Here is a 15,567-nt window from a genome sequence, read left to right as displayed (position 1 = left end):
TAGTGCCTTTCACTCTAACATATACTGCCTTTCATATCTATCTATTATATAGTGCCTTTCAATCTATCCATCTGACTCTCTACTGATCTATCCGTTATAGATAACTATCAAGTATAGTGTCTTTAAAAATGTCTTTGTAATTGTCTACGATGCTGTGTCTCTCCTATCTATATTTATTATATAGTGCCTTTCATATCCATGGCTCTATCTACACCGTACAGCTCATCCAGAATTGCGACTAACGTGATGGAAAATGCTAAGCTCGCGACCCGACTCGTTACTGCCATCTACTGTCACCTCGCGACATTAAAACCAGACCCCAGTGCAATAAACAGCCTCGACCCCCGAGGACCTCTCAATCTGCCTTCATGTGTTAAACGAGACGCGCTCGCGTGTCACCCTCATTTAAGGAGGTGTGTAATGAAGCTTCCTGTTTTACAAATCGCATACCCCCCCCCATCAACAACCCCCTTCAAACGCGCTGGCAGCCCTGGCCACCTTCCCTTTTATCTGAAGTGAATGTCGGTTTAGCAAGTCGTCCTGCTAATTACACGCCAAATGGACTCCTGAACAGAAGCCGGGAACAAAAGTCTGTCATCGGGCAGTTTATTTTATTTAAAACCCCTCCTCGAAAACACACCTGAAGTTGTCAACTCGCAAAAATAAAAGTGACAAGTGATGAGCGTGGAACCTTTGAACGAAACACTTAAAAAGAAAAGACCACCGCAATCTGTGCGGGCGCGTCACACGGCGGTGCTAAAAGTCATTAGCGACATTAAAGCTACGAAACAAGCAGGAGCGGCTAAATGACGTGCAAAAATGAGGGGCTGCCGTTCACGTTACGACGACACAAAAAATCGAAAACAAAGTGCAATACATCAAACCAAAGAAAGAAAGAAAGAAAGAAAGAAAGAAAGAAAGAAAGAAAGAAAGAAAGAAAAATCAAAGTCTTATCCGCGGATGTGTTTGCGCGTCGAGAGGGTCATCTGACACAAAACATGCAGGAGGACATCTGGGCGGACTTCAGTTTGACGGGGAGATCTAAACACAGTGAAAGAAAAATGACGTCAGAGGGGGGGCTTAGGCTACGGGATAGCTGGAAAAGGCGCTAGATAGATAGATAGATAGATAGATAGATAGATAGATAGATAGATAGATGAAAGGCACTATATGATAGATAGATAGATAGATAGATAGATAGATAGATAGATAGATAGATAGATAGATAGATAGATAGATAGATAGATAGATAGATAGATAGATAGATAGATAGATAGATAGATAGATAGATAGAATGATAGATAGGCACTATATAGATAGATAGATAGATAGATAGATAGATAGATAGATAGATAGATGAAAGGCACTATATGATAGATAGATAGATAGATAGATAGATAGATAGATAGATAGATAGATAGATAGATAGATAGATGAAGGCACTAGATGAGATAGATAGATAGATAGATAGATAGATAGATAGATAGAGATAGATACTATATGATAGATAGATAGATAGATAGATAGATAGATAGATAGATAGATAGATAGATAGATAGATAGATAGATAGATGAAAGGTGCTATATGATAGATAGATAGATAGATAGATAGATAGATAGATAGATAGATAGATAGATAGATAGATAGATAGATAGGCATATATGATAGATAGATAGATAGATAGATGAAAGGCACTATATGATAGATAGATAGATAGATAGATAGATAGATAGATAGATAGATAGATAGATAGATAGATGAAAGGCACTATATGATAGATAGATAGATAGATAGATAAATAGATAGATAGATAGATAGATAGATATGATATATGAAAGATAGATATATGATAGATAGATAGATAGATAGATAGATAGATAGATAGATAGATAGATAGATAGATAGATAGATAGATAGATAGATAGATAGATAGATAGATAGATAGGCACTATATGATAGATAGATAGATAGATAGATAGATAGATCGATGAAAGATAGATATGATAGATAGATATAGATAGATAGATAGAAAGATACTATATAGATAGATAGATAGATAGATAGATAGATAGATAGATAGATAGATGAAAGGCACTATATGATAGATAGATAGATAGATAGATAGATAGATAGATAGATAGATAGATAGATAGATAGATAGAAGGCACTATATGATAGATAGATAGATAGATAGATAGATAGATAGATAGATAGATAGATAGATAGACTATATGATAGATAGATAGATAGAAAGATACTAGATATAGATAGATAGATAGATAGATAGATAGATGTGAAGGTGCTTGTGTTTATTAAGCAAAAACGCTTGTCACGTACAACCAAAGGGCTACAAAACACTAAAAATACAAGAAACTCAGCGCTCAGAACATTCTCCCCTTAGAAGTAATGTTACTAAAAATACAATTTTCATATCCCATTATTTATAAGATTAAAACTGTAATTTTAATTCAAGTCAATAAAATGCTTCATCTGGCTCCCAATTTCGCTGTATTAATGATGATGATGATGATGATTATTGTTGTTGTTGTTGATTTCCGTTTCTTACTTATACAATGAAATTCGTAAGCGTACATATCCTTAGAAGAGCTGACAAAATGCAATACAGAAACATGTATACTGTACAATCATCATCATCATTCTACTTTTTAAAAGAATCAGATTTTTTTTTTTTTTACTTAAATATGGTCATTTTTCGATTTAAATTCGTTTAAGCCCTGCCAAACTGTTCAGTTGATTTTGATTCCCAAATTAAAGGCGGCTCTAATTTTGTTTGCCTCGGTATCTCTGAATGCAGCTTCTTTCATTTCATATTACAGACTAAAATTTCATTTTTTAAAACCATAAAAATATTAATAACAGAAGAAAAAAAGTGATAAGAAAATGTTCAGTTATTTTAATAACACCAAACGTATCAATTAACAGTGGCTGATAGATAGATAGATAGATAGATAGATAGATAGATAGATAGATAGATAGATAGATAGATAGATAGATAGATAGATAGATAGATAGATAGATAGATAGATAGATAGATAGATAGATAGATAGATAGATAGATGGGGGGCTTATCAAATGGAGCTGAAGAGCCGGCCTGTCACTGTGAGGGTCCTCAGCACCCGGACGCCCTTTAGTGACGGATGTCGGCTCTGCTCACAAACAGTTAAATGTCTTCTTCTGTCCTTTCCATCTGTCGCGTAGGACGTGAATAAGCCGAGGGGTCTGAGCGCGTCCTGATTTTTTTATTTTTTAATTTTCAAACATTCGTCGTTTTTTTTTTATATCTCGTTTTTCCATCTTTTGGTTCACGCAAGCACATAAAACTCCGAGGCGGAGAGGACAGGTGACCCCCAGCGCACTGGCACCTCGCACACTGTCGCTCATACGCTCTTGCCCACAGTGTGACAAACGGTGCTTTAGCGGAAGGCGCTCGTTCACAGAGGTACAAATGGGCAAACAAATCGATCGAATGAGGTGACAGGCTGGACACACAAATGGCCTCGAACTGCGCCCGTGGAAGATGCGAATTCTACTAAATGAAGGGCTGTGGTGCCATGAGAGACAAATGCAGTTAAAACGGTTAAAGGCACTCGGTGTTTAAGGTCCTCCTTCTTCTCTTTTTTCTTTTTCTTTTTCTTCTTCTTCTTCTTCGCGGTACTGTCCGTTATTTCTGAGCTCGGCTGCGAGTCTCCGACTTGAGCTTCTGCAGTTACAAAGTTTTTGTGAAAGGCGTCAACTCCAAAGCCATCCCACCCCCACCTCCCGCAAAGACCCACCCACCGGCACTCGACTGTGATTGGCCCGCCCTGCCAAGCGACCGCCCAAGGTCGACGCCCCAGGATTTGCACCCGACATAAATAAGAGCAGACCTGTGGGGTCAGCAGCAGGTACCCAGACGGGTGCTTTTAAGTACGCGACGTAACGGAATTGAAATCCATCAGTGGGGGGACGAAGGAGTGGGCAAAATAAAAAAAAGGGAAAAAAAGTTCCTTGGAAATTGTGAGCTCCAACATTTCTTGACACTCTCGGATCTTCCAGCCCGCCTTAAACATGGAGTTATCGGATAGCACTTTTTCTTTCGCCGGCGCAGACGACTTCTACGATGACCCCTGTTTTAACACCAGTGACATGCACTTTTTTGAGGATCTGGACCCCCGGTTGGTACACGTGAGTTTACTGAAACAGGACGATCATCACCGAAACGAAGACGAGCACATTCGAGCCCCCAGCGGCCACCACCAAGCCGGCAGGTGTCTTCTGTGGGCGTGCAAAGCCTGTAAACGCAAGACCACCAACGCCGACAGAAGGAAGGCGGCCACCATGAGGGAAAGGAGGAGGCTCAGCAAAGTCAACGAGGCATTCGAGACCCTCAAGAGGTGCACGTCCGCCAACCCGAACCAGAGGTTACCCAAAGTGGAGATCCTTCGAAACGCCATCAGCTACATCGAGTCTCTGCAGTCTCTGCTGCGGGGGCAGGACGACCACTACTACCCGGTCCTGGAGCAGTACAGCGGGGACTCGGACGCGTCCAGCCCCCGGTCCAACTGTTCGGACGGAATGGTAAGCAAAACAAGCCTTCATCTTTATAGCGCCGGGCGCGAGCGAGCGAACGGGACAGGCTTGACTGATTAGGGGTCTCAACGAACACCTGTCGGGCGAGGGCACCAAAAAAAAAAAAGATTGGCAGTTCACGGGGTTCGGTGATCTGGGGGGTCGCGGTTTGAGGTTAAAAAGAAACCGATCAACTAATTCTGCATTTATGATTTCAGATGGATTTTAACGCCCCTCCTTGCAACTCCAGGAGACGGAGCAGCTACGACAGCGCATACTTCAACGAAACACCAAATGGTGAGAGGGGCAACTGGGCGCGGTGGGCACCTCGGGGGAACTAGAAAGAAAGAAAGAAAGAAAGAAAGAAAGAAAGAAAGAAAGAAAGAAAGAAAGGTAGGTAAGGCATTATGTAAAAAACAAATAGATGTGAAAGGCACTATATGATAGATAGATAGATAGATAGATATAGATAGATAGATAGATAGATAGATAGATAGATAGATAGATAGAAAGATAGAAAGGCACTATATAGCAGATAGATAGATAGATGTGAAGGTGCTTGTGTTTATTAAGCAATGTAAGAATTGAACCTCGTCAATATGGAAACAAGGAAAAGCTAAATACGCCTCTGAAAACGCTTGTCACGTACAACCAAAGGGCTACAAAACACTAAAAATACAAGAAACTCAGCGCTCAGAACATTCTCCCCTTAGAAGTACTAAAAATAAAATTTTCATATCCCATTATTAAGTTTCAAATTGTAATTTTAATTTAAGTCCATAAAATATTACATCAGGCTCCCAATTTCGCTGTATTAATGATGATGATTATGATTATTGTTGTTGTTGTTGATTTCCGTTTCTTACTTATACAATGAAATTCGTAAGCGTACATATCCTTAGAACAGCTGACAAAATGCAATACAGAAACATTTATACTGTACAATCATCATCATCATCATTATTCTACTTTTTAAAAGAATCAGATTTTTTTTTTTTACTTAAATATGGTCATTTTTCGATTTAAATTCGTTTAAGCCCTGCCGAACTGTTCAGTTGAGTTTGATTCCCAAATTAAAGGCGGCTCTAATTTTGTTTGCCTCGGTATCTCTGAATGCAGCTTCTTTCATTTCATATTACAGACTAAAATTTCATTTTTGATAACCATAAAAATATTAATAAATGAAGAGAAAAAGTGATAAGAAAATGTTCATTTATTTTAATAACACCAAACGTATCAATTAACAGTGGCTGATAGATAGATAGATAGATAGATAGATAGATAGATAGATAGATAGATAGATAGATAGATAGATAGATAAAACTAACTATATATATATATCGAGAGAGATTTAAAGCATGCTCAAGATATATATGAACGAAGCGCATTAATATATAAATAGCGCATAGCGTAGTCAAATGGCGTCCTTGTTAGACCACTGAAGCACGCTGTACCCCAGGATGACAACACTCGTCCTTACCGCGATTATGATAATAATAATAATAATAATAATAATAATAATAATAATAATAATAATATTATTATTATTATTATTATTATTATATATATATACGTCTGTCCCGTGTTCAAACCATTGAACAAATGACGTACAATCACGTGCTTAGCGCCCCGCTCAGAAGATGAGAATAGAAAGGCGCTATAAAATCAAAGGCTGGTTTTTAATTTAACAGTAGGCCGGCAGTATGGCGCAATGGTGACATTTTGGCGATGCAGTTCCCTTGGGTTGTAGGAACAAACCCCTTTATGTGACAGTGTGACACTGAGCAAGTCACTTCACCTGCCTGCGCTCTAATTCGCAAAGCTACATATGACATTGTAACCAATTGTATCTCAAATGCATGCCGTAAGTGGCCTTGGATGCAAGTTGTCACATTAATTATTATTATTATTATTATTATTATTATTATTATTATTATTATTAAAGTAATAACGTATTTTAATTGATTAATCCATTTATTTGGTGATTTAATTCTCACGTTTGTGTCTTTTATTTTTTCTCCTCTGCAGATTCCCGGAGTAAAAGCGCCGTCATTTCCAGCCTGGACTGCCTGTCCAGCATTGTGGAGCGCATTTCCACGGACACGTCGACTTGTCAGATGTTGGCAGTGCCCGAGCACGTGAGCGAGGGGAGTCCATCTTCTCAAAGTGAAGGCTCCGTCCTGAGCGAGGCCGCTGCTGGTGGGCCCGCGCCGTCTCCGACCAAATGCCCGAAGCTGCCTCACGACCCCAACCCCATTTACCACGTGCTGTAGTCCTAAAACAGAGACACTCGGCGAAAGCAACTGCGACATTCTTTACATTGCGATATTCCTCCAAAGACTGGACCTTCTTGTGGTGACGATGACGATGATTTTTTACTAACTACTGAAATATGAAGATTTTGACCTTTTGTACCAATTCAGTGTTACGAATCCCAAATTCCTTGAACGAGAAGTGCCTTTAGAGCGGACCCCACGCAGCCGACTTAGTGAACGGGAATCGAGCGAATACACGAGAAGGCTGCGAACCCCCCACCCCACCCCACCCTCCTGCTGCTCTAAAGCGCCCACCTGTCACAGGTCTCTGAATTCCGGACACTCGTATTATTCACTGAATTGTGATCGACACTCCTGAGCTCAGCCCCAACTCCAGACCAAAACGTAAATGGGGCAACCTTGAATATTAGAAAGAGGTGTGCTGTGATTAAAGTCCCCACAAATCCCAAAAGTACACTGGACAGCGTGGGTGGACGGGGGAACTCAACATGATATTTGGGGGCTGAATGACTCCCCTGGACCCGGGCCTGTTTCAGTTGGTTGGGGTGGGTTGCGCCATTACTAGCTGTGTGAGATAAGGCGGTCTGAACTCTTTGAACCGCGGAGCCATTTAACAGCGTCGAGCTTCAGCTCCCCAGGGAAACGAAAAGGAAGGACAAAAAAGAAAAAATGCTAATGTAACCGATGTGTGGACCACTTTTGTAATGCTTTGTTTTTGTGTATATTTGTAAATAAGAGTTGCTTTGCTAAAAAAAAAAAAAAGAAAAGAAAAAATGTAAATATTTAATATTGCTTGTTTATAAGGATGCCTGGTTTGTTGTGCCTAATTGTTATATTTATATATAGAAACGTGTGAATGACACTGTTCTTCTTCTTCTAATTATTATTATAAATAAAGCAACCTGTAAGGTTATTTATATAAACGTTATAGCGCCTTTCTATTCCAAAGTGCAACCTGAATATTTAGGACTGGGATATCGACCCCCAAATCAAAAAACCTACCTGTCCTGGATAAAGACCACGACTTCGGCGGAGCCCCCAGTTCATCAAGTGCATGGGACCTCCCGGGGGTCCATTCGGACGACTTCGCATTCCATTGGCTGCCTTTTTGATTTTAACGGGACAGCAGCTTTACAATCCAACTGGGAAAACTGGGAAGAAGAAGGCGAAAAGCAGGGAGACCCGCAAAGTCCTCAAGTGGAATCCACCAAAGGGACACGCGCTGCTTCTTTACTGGTCCGCTCGTCGGGGCTCCACCCACCTGTTAATAATAATAATAATAATAATAATAATAATAATAATAATAATAATAATATATTATTATTATTATTATTATTATTATGTGTTAATGACTTGCTATCATCAAAAGCAACAAAGGACAACACAAACCGAACAGAACGGCATCGCTCGACCACTGCGTTTTATTCCAAGGGTTTTAACGGCGATTCTTTTAATAAAAGCAGCCAGCGATCGATAGACATTATATTTCACTCAGATTTTTTAAAACTAAAATGACATGCCACCAGTCCTCATTAATATTTTTTAACATTCCCATTCCCACTGAACCCACTTTCAGGGTCTCGGGGTGCCGCTCGCCAGGCACGGACCATCGCTGAACGGAACGCCACACGCAGTCGCTTCATAAATGCTGATCTCATTTTTCCATTTCTATTGTTAATAAATGTTTATATCTAACGTTGCCTGTTCTCGATATAACACGTTTGCTAAATATAATAATTAATAAGCTCCAGCAAACGTGTAACAGTAAAATCTCATAACTAGCAGCTCTTGTTTGTTTGTTTGTTTGTTTCTCCGAGTTGTTGCCACACAAAGAGAATGTCCCGCTATGCGGAGCGAGCACGAGCTTCCTTTACTCACACGAAACACTCGCTACACGAAAAAGGAGAAAAAAAAACTTCGTGTCCTGTTCAGAAATACAACACCGAGCGACATGAACTTGACTCCGGAGGGGCCGCGGTGGTCTTGGCGTTTAGTAAGCTCATGTTTAAGACTTAATTTTACATAAACGGGACACGACTAATACACAGAAACTTTACAAAAGAAAACTCGGGCAACACAGCAGTTTGAAACCGTTCGTTTTGTTAATCGCTTTGGATGCTGCTAAGCAAAGACATGTTTGCCAAACAGCAAGTGGCTTTGTCATCTTCGCGGCATCAGAACCGCGACAAATTGTTGACTTTTGGGGGTCTGCAGTCGAAAACGCACAGAAACCCGCGGAATGGAGAAAGCGGTGAGGTCCGGTAGACGAAGAGATTTCTGACGAGGACACCGGGACCTGCGGCTTCGCTTAATGCTTTGTTCAGTTACATTTCGAGATTCTTAACAATAAGAGGAGCGCAAAACTAAAGCCACCGCGCTTATCAGATATCCGAACACCGTGTCGCGTGTAAAGAAATGTCAACGAGGAAGAGGAGGACGTGAGCAGCGCGTCGCCTTTAGAATCGGAACGAGGGACAAATGACGGCCGAGGTGGACATTCATGTGTGGGAATTCGATTCATTCAAAACGGAAAAGTCACAGCGGCGAGGCCTGAGTGGACATTAAAACAGCTGAGACGAGAAGAGGACGAGACAGATCAAAAGAGTGCTCTATAAAAGATAGATTGGTGTGAAAGGCACTTTATAATTAAGAAACAAGAATATAATAGAGAAATAAATATGTAAGGCACTATATAAAAGATATATTGGTGAGAAAGGCATAGATAGATAGATAGATAGATAGATGTGAAAGGCACTATATAATAGATAGATAGATAGATAGATAGATAGATAGATAGATAGATAGATAGACACTATAATACATACATAGATTATTTGCTCCTTTATTGGAATTTGGCTTTTTACAGAAGATCAATAAATACACATAAATAAATAAATATTCACGCCACTAAAAAGAAAGAAGATAAAAAAAGAAAAAGAAGAAAACCGAACACTTTTGACTTGTCTAAAAGCGCAAAAAGCAAAGTTGTCACTGTCGCCTTAACCTTCTCAGTGTATAACCTTTAAAGTGGACATATGGACAGTGCCCCCCCAACTCCCATCCACTTGCAGTGTTCATCTCGCATTACCGATTTCGCGGTGAGGCGCTATACAGGCTCATTGTAAAGACGCCCCTTCGTCTGAATGACATCGAGTTGAGGGTCCCTAAAGTCCTGCTATCCTCCACAGCTCCTGGTCATTCATTGTGTGTGGCTTTTTGGCTGATTGTCCCCTTGAAGAGGCTCGGAGGTGGTCACACGCTCAGGCTCGTCCGCCACTTTGTTGGATTTGTCAGGATGTACCAGCTGTAATGATGGCGCAGCCCGCACACTCCCGTATCTTCCGTTCCTCAGTTTTCTTTTGCCGGGTATCCTGATTGGTCGGCTTTCATAAAATGGTTAGTTACGTCGCTATTTATATACAGTACTAGACAAGAATTATGTATTAGAAAACGCAAAACCTCTGAAATAACGGTTTAATAATTTAATGATATAAAACTTCGGTTGTGCGTCACTTAGCGTATCACTTGTAATAATCACGTTTTAAACTATTACATTCCCCACGTTTTTCCGACTTTCTCAAACGTGTCCCCGTTACCCGAACTGACCGTTCACTATTCACCGTCAGTGGACCCCCAAGAGCGTTTGTGGACACTCTGATTGCCGGGGGTCGAATTCCTGCCGCCATCCATGCGCTGCCACGGTAAGCTCCACTCCACACGACGTGCAAACAGCGACTCGGGTTGCGCTTGCAATGTTGAACAACAGTGCCATCTAGTGGTTGTTTTATTTTTCACAGCTCACGCGAGAAGCGTTAATAATAACGAGCGGTGTGATGAACTGTATGTTGAAATGCAGCGGAGTTTTGTCCAAGCAGCCAGCAGGTCAAACCTAAAAGTGGAATCAATGCCCGTGGCCAGGGTAAGTCTAAGTGCCCCTTTGTCTCCCCCTTTTATAGACAGAAACCACATGGTGTCATCGAGACTTTGTCACATTGGTCATTTCGACTCGCGGCGGCCTAGAAATTACAAACTGCGGTGCTGGGAACATTTGGGTGGGAAAGAGAATTTAGGTTCTAAAACTTTTTGTGGACCGGAAGCGAATTCCAGATCCCCTTGAAGTTTAGTTGATAGGTTGTGGGGGGCGAGTGTCCCCTTGGATGTGATTGACAACTGACGATTAAGAAAAAACAAATTGGAAGTTTTGGCTTCCAAATGGAAGGTCACGGCTTCCTAATCGGGGGTTGGATAGGAGTCGGGGTGGGGGGTCTGGAGTGCTGTAGCTTCTCCGCTGTTGTGGGCTTGGAATGGATGCTGGATAGCCGTGAGTGCCACCCTGTCGGTGGGTTTTTCCTCGGCTTGCTTTCTTTTTTCTGTCCAACATACCCTAAGACCCCTTTGCGAGCAGAGCCCCCATGGATGTGCATCCAAGTTCCTCTGATGGCAGATCTGACCAGGCCCTTGAACCTTCACGAATTTACGTACACATTCCCAATTAAACACCCCGCGGCACCCAAATCCACCGAGCCTGAGCTCCACGGGTTTGATTTACGGACCCCTGACTCCCCCGGTACCCCCGGCATGCGACTCGCTGTTGATTTTCGTCCTGGGGGGCGCTCGCTGGCTGTTTCATTTGGTGATATGTTCGTGGTGACCTGAACCGCACGCCCACCCGCTGGGGGGTCTTCCCGACGTTCCGATTGAGGTTTATTCAGTTCTCCGTCCATTGTGGTCAATCCAAGCCGCCATGAGTTCCCTTTTAATTTAATGTCCAATCACGGGGTGCATGTCGTTAATTTCACGGACGCGTTTACTTCCAGCCTCCTCAGCGCGATACAGGGGCGTCGCGGATAGGCAAACATTGATGCGCCTTTCATTTTGGGGTCACCGTATATGGCGCCATTGTGAACTAATCTGAAGGGCCCCTTAAACAGAAGACCATCGCAACAAGCAAACTCCAACAGCACGGAGAGTATCAAATAACGAAGGTGGCGCATTTAGGGGTGGGCGACATGGACAGGCCGGGCACGTCTACACCAAAGATTATTCTGAATGGCGATTACAGCCTGAGCGCCGTTTATTGAGATTTGGGGGGCGCGCTCAGGACACCGAAGGGCACGCGCTCCACGTGAAGTCCAAGTTACGTGCGCAAGGGAGCGCGCGCCCCGGACACAACGGGGGAAACCCAATCCCCAAAGTCGTCAGCGTCTAATAATAATAATAATAATAAAATGAAAGCTAAGTGACTCTAAACGCCGTGAACACCAAGGGGCGCCTCCAACCCCTCGCCCCCCTGCCAATGAATATTCGTGTCACATATACGTAGGAGAGGCAGGTCTGACTTAGGTACCCGCTAATCGGACGGCGGACCCCTCAGCGCTGCTGTGCCAACGGAGATCTGCTGCGCATGTTCAGTGCAGGTGGTCGCCGAAGGTCCGTGCGGTCACTGAATCCTCCAATAAACACCCGAATAACGATACACGTGACCCTTGTTAACCTTGGACCTTCAAACCTCAAGAGAAAACATCTGAGCGAGCCGCCCCCGGCCTTAATTAGAGGTGGTCACACACGTGTCAGTGGGCTGCACCGCGACCACCAGTTCTGGTCACGCGCTAGGCGTTTATTTTTTTTTTTTTTAACGCCACGTTCAGGATCTTCTGCCGGTTTTTTATTCCAGCATTTCTGTCATTTTAGTGCAATGGTTTCTTATTATTTGGTGTGGCTTTCAGACCCCCTCCACCTGTCAAGCCCCCACACGCCCCTACTTTTACCTGCACTACACTGAGCGAAACTCATCATCTTCTTGTGATGCCTAAAACGACAAAGGGGCTTCCGAAATGCTTTGGGGGGTCACGTGGTGTGTGTTAAAGTTCCGACTCCATGGATTTCGGTTTGAATCCACCCTGGTAATTAACCCACCCCAACGAAACCTGGCCTGGTGGTCGCAGTGATGAAATCTACTAACACGGAGCTAACAGCGTGACAACTCCACTGCATTTGTGTTTCTGTCGTCACTTCCGGAAATGGATTAAAATAAATGGATGGATGTGCATTCCAAACCTGGGGGGCCACAAGTCAGCAACCCTTCAGAGCTGCAGTACCACACGTCACCACAGGTCTGCACCAGAAGTCGGGGACCGGCAGCTTCAGGACGGAAGTGACACCAATCTATAGGGTGGTCCAGATCTAATTATGCAACTTTTAATGCAATGCAGGAAAACAATACAAGACAAAGGAATTGCTGTTTGACTGACAGCCGTCTCCCCACCATTTTGGAATGCAGGGCAGGTGCTGCCATCTATCGGCAACAAAACTCATTTTTTGTGAATTCTCTATGTAATAAACTTAATAAGTTATAGCGTAATGAAGATCTGGACCACCCGGTACATGTAACATCGGCATGGAAAGGCGCTATATAAAAGCAGCAAGACGGTGCCTCTTATTGCGTTAATGTTCTTTTTAAATCGATGTCAGTACCCCTGAAAGGAGGCAGTTCAGCTTTGTTGCACTTTGTACACACCAGTAAAATGAAACCGAATGCGGTCTCCGTCTCTGTGCTTTACGTCAGGGTTATGATGGACTCCTTCCTCCTGATCGTCACAAATGGCCACCTCGTCGGGCCATCCTCACAGCTGTCAATCAATTACTGATATCCATCTCATTTATTGTTGAGTAAAACTCTTATTAAAGCTCAAGTGTGTCAATGTGCTACACTGACAAGCGGCCTGGTTTTTAATATTGAATATTTATTTCAACTGCATTGCACTTTACAGGGAGCTGCAATTCACTGAGCCACCCAGCCACCCCCATACATGTGTGCATATGTGTGGAAAATAAAATACAAATCTAATCCTAAACAGGCTTTCTAACGGTTGACATTTCTTTCAGCTAAAAGTGACGACTCTGACTGGGACTTGAAGGAGGTGATGGTGGCTTGGCTCGTCCCTACTTCCCTACTTGGTATTGTCCCCAACTTTCACCTCAGGAGGTCCCACAGCTCCACCTGTTGGAGTAACTCGATGTCACATTACACGACGTCTAGTCGGAGGGTACAGAATGCCAGGCTTGGTGACCAAGTGGCAGGGCCGTGCCAGTTTACACGACTGGGAATCACTAGGCATGTCAAATGCACCAGGCACACGGCGGCTTTTTCGGCACAGTCGTGTTCACCGCTTTTTTTATTAACGGAGCTGGTGGCATACAAAGGGTTAACAGGTCGGCGGACATTTCTGATTTTTCTGAGATAGAAAACATCAGCTTGATGAGGTCCCAAAGCCCCCCGTGTCCCTCATTCCTCATCTTAGCATTCCATGCATTGGAATTCCGGATGAACATTCGTTGGTTGTCAGCACTCATGTACACTGAGCCCACCGCGACAACCAAAGGCGAAATGAGACCAGCCTGAGGGGCGAGTCACAGAGGACATCAGACTACCCTCGACTACATAAAACCACTGGAGGAGTCGCCTAATGTCACATGAATGAACATGTCACAGCGTCACCCTCCCAGGTACGTACTGTAGTTCCCCCCCCGGAGCGAGAGGGGGCGCTGCTGCTGACTGCGTTGTCTTCCTCTTCTTCTGCAGTGAGGGTGACTGACTCCGCCCCTTTGGGTCCATGGCCACCCAGATGGAGGTGTCACATCACGGCCGAGCCACCGGAGAGTCAGGGCGCATCTGTGAGCAAAGACCCCCAAGATGACTTCACTCCGAGTTATTTTGCCGTTGGGCTTTAGTTTTCTTGAACGGGTCATTTGTTTTGTCGAGGCTCTCATTCCGCAGCCATCCGGGTGCATACGGCGCCTACTAGAAGCCTTCGGAATTCCATTTCTCCCTAATGCGGGTGACCCCGGACAGCTGCCTCGATCTGTCGCTTTGATACGCCTGATTCATTCATTGTTGTATTTTCTTCGCATGACGTGATGCTTCGGCGTTTCGTGCTGGTTGACGTGGCTCCACCCTCTGAACGAATGTGCAGAATGCCTTTGTGTTTCCATTGTGCTTCTTGCTCTCGTAAAGCGCGCGCACTCGGCTCACAAAGGAGCTGAAGGTTTATATGAAGTATCAGTTCTTCTGGGACTGAAGATCGACGCACGAACACCGGACAGCGCGGTCAGCGAGATTACCAGACCTTCATGGACGGTTCCCCATCAGCTGGCCACGGACCCTCCACAGGTTTATTTTAACCAGTTTTTGCTTTCCATATCCACAAATGTCTCCTGGTGAGGCCAGCAGGGGGCGCTTACCTTGTGTTCTCAATGTGGAGCCTGATGCCCCGGTGTGGTGACGGGGACACCGTGCTGCAAAATATGGCGCCATTGACACATAAACTCTCTGTGCTCATTCAAGACCCCTGGGCATTCTTTGTAAAGATTAAGGGGGTATCCAATATCCTGGCCCACCATGGCTTAGTCACGCTGGCCCCTTAATCATCACCTGTCCCTAATTGGCTAACTAACTCACCCCTTCACCACCGAACAGCTCATGTGCAAAAATGGCTGCCGTCGCATCATCCAGGGGGGTGCGGGTTGACGAGGCTCCACCCTCCCCGTGTAAGTGAGAAGATTCTCAACATGACGAACAATCGGCGAATGAGCCTTGAGCACAGGAAAGGCGCTATATGAATAAAATGTATTATTATTATTATTAATGGACGGCCAGTGCTGGGCCTCCCTTGATGTGAGTTGCGCTCAGACTGCCCTCGTTAGGTGGTCGTCGCTAAACAA

At 43.7% G+C, this 15,567-nt stretch overlaps 1 protein-coding gene across 1 annotated transcript; it reads left to right on the top strand.

The window, feature by feature from the left end:
• Positions 1 to 3,885: 3,885 nt before the first annotated feature.
• myod1 (myogenic differentiation 1) lies at positions 3,886 to 7,769 on the top strand. Its single transcript, XM_039738508.1, has 3 exons — positions 3,886 to 4,579; positions 4,789 to 4,867; positions 6,599 to 7,769. Exons 1-3 carry the CDS (start codon positions 4,070 to 4,072, stop codon positions 6,841 to 6,843), a joined length of 834 nt encoding a protein of 277 aa, XP_039594442.1. The 5' UTR covers positions 3,886 to 4,069; the 3' UTR covers positions 6,844 to 7,769.
• The last annotated feature ends 7,798 nt before the right edge of the window (positions 7,770 to 15,567 follow it).

Source organism: Polypterus senegalus, chromosome 1 (assembly GCF_016835505.1).
Source record: "Polypterus senegalus isolate Bchr_013 chromosome 1, ASM1683550v1, whole genome shotgun sequence".
In the NCBI taxonomy this organism is placed as follows: domain Eukaryota; kingdom Metazoa; phylum Chordata; class Cladistia; order Polypteriformes; family Polypteridae; genus Polypterus; species Polypterus senegalus.
Note: the sequence above shows the minus strand (reverse complement) of the source record. Positions and strands in the feature narration are given on the sequence as shown.

Bases quoted from the DNA above. Each gene is read 5' to 3' on its own strand.
- myod1 (XM_039738508.1), top strand. From the start codon at position 4,070: ATGGAGTTATCGGATAGCACTTTTTCTTTCGCCGGCGCAGACGACTTC. The intron at 4,580-4,788 runs GTAAGCAAAACA...TTATGATTTCAG, and splicing joins CCAACTGTTCGGACGGAATG to ATGGATTTTAACGCCCCTCC. The intron at 4,868-6,598 runs GTGAGAGGGGCA...TCTCCTCTGCAG, and splicing joins CTTCAACGAAACACCAAATG to ATTCCCGGAGTAAAAGCGCC.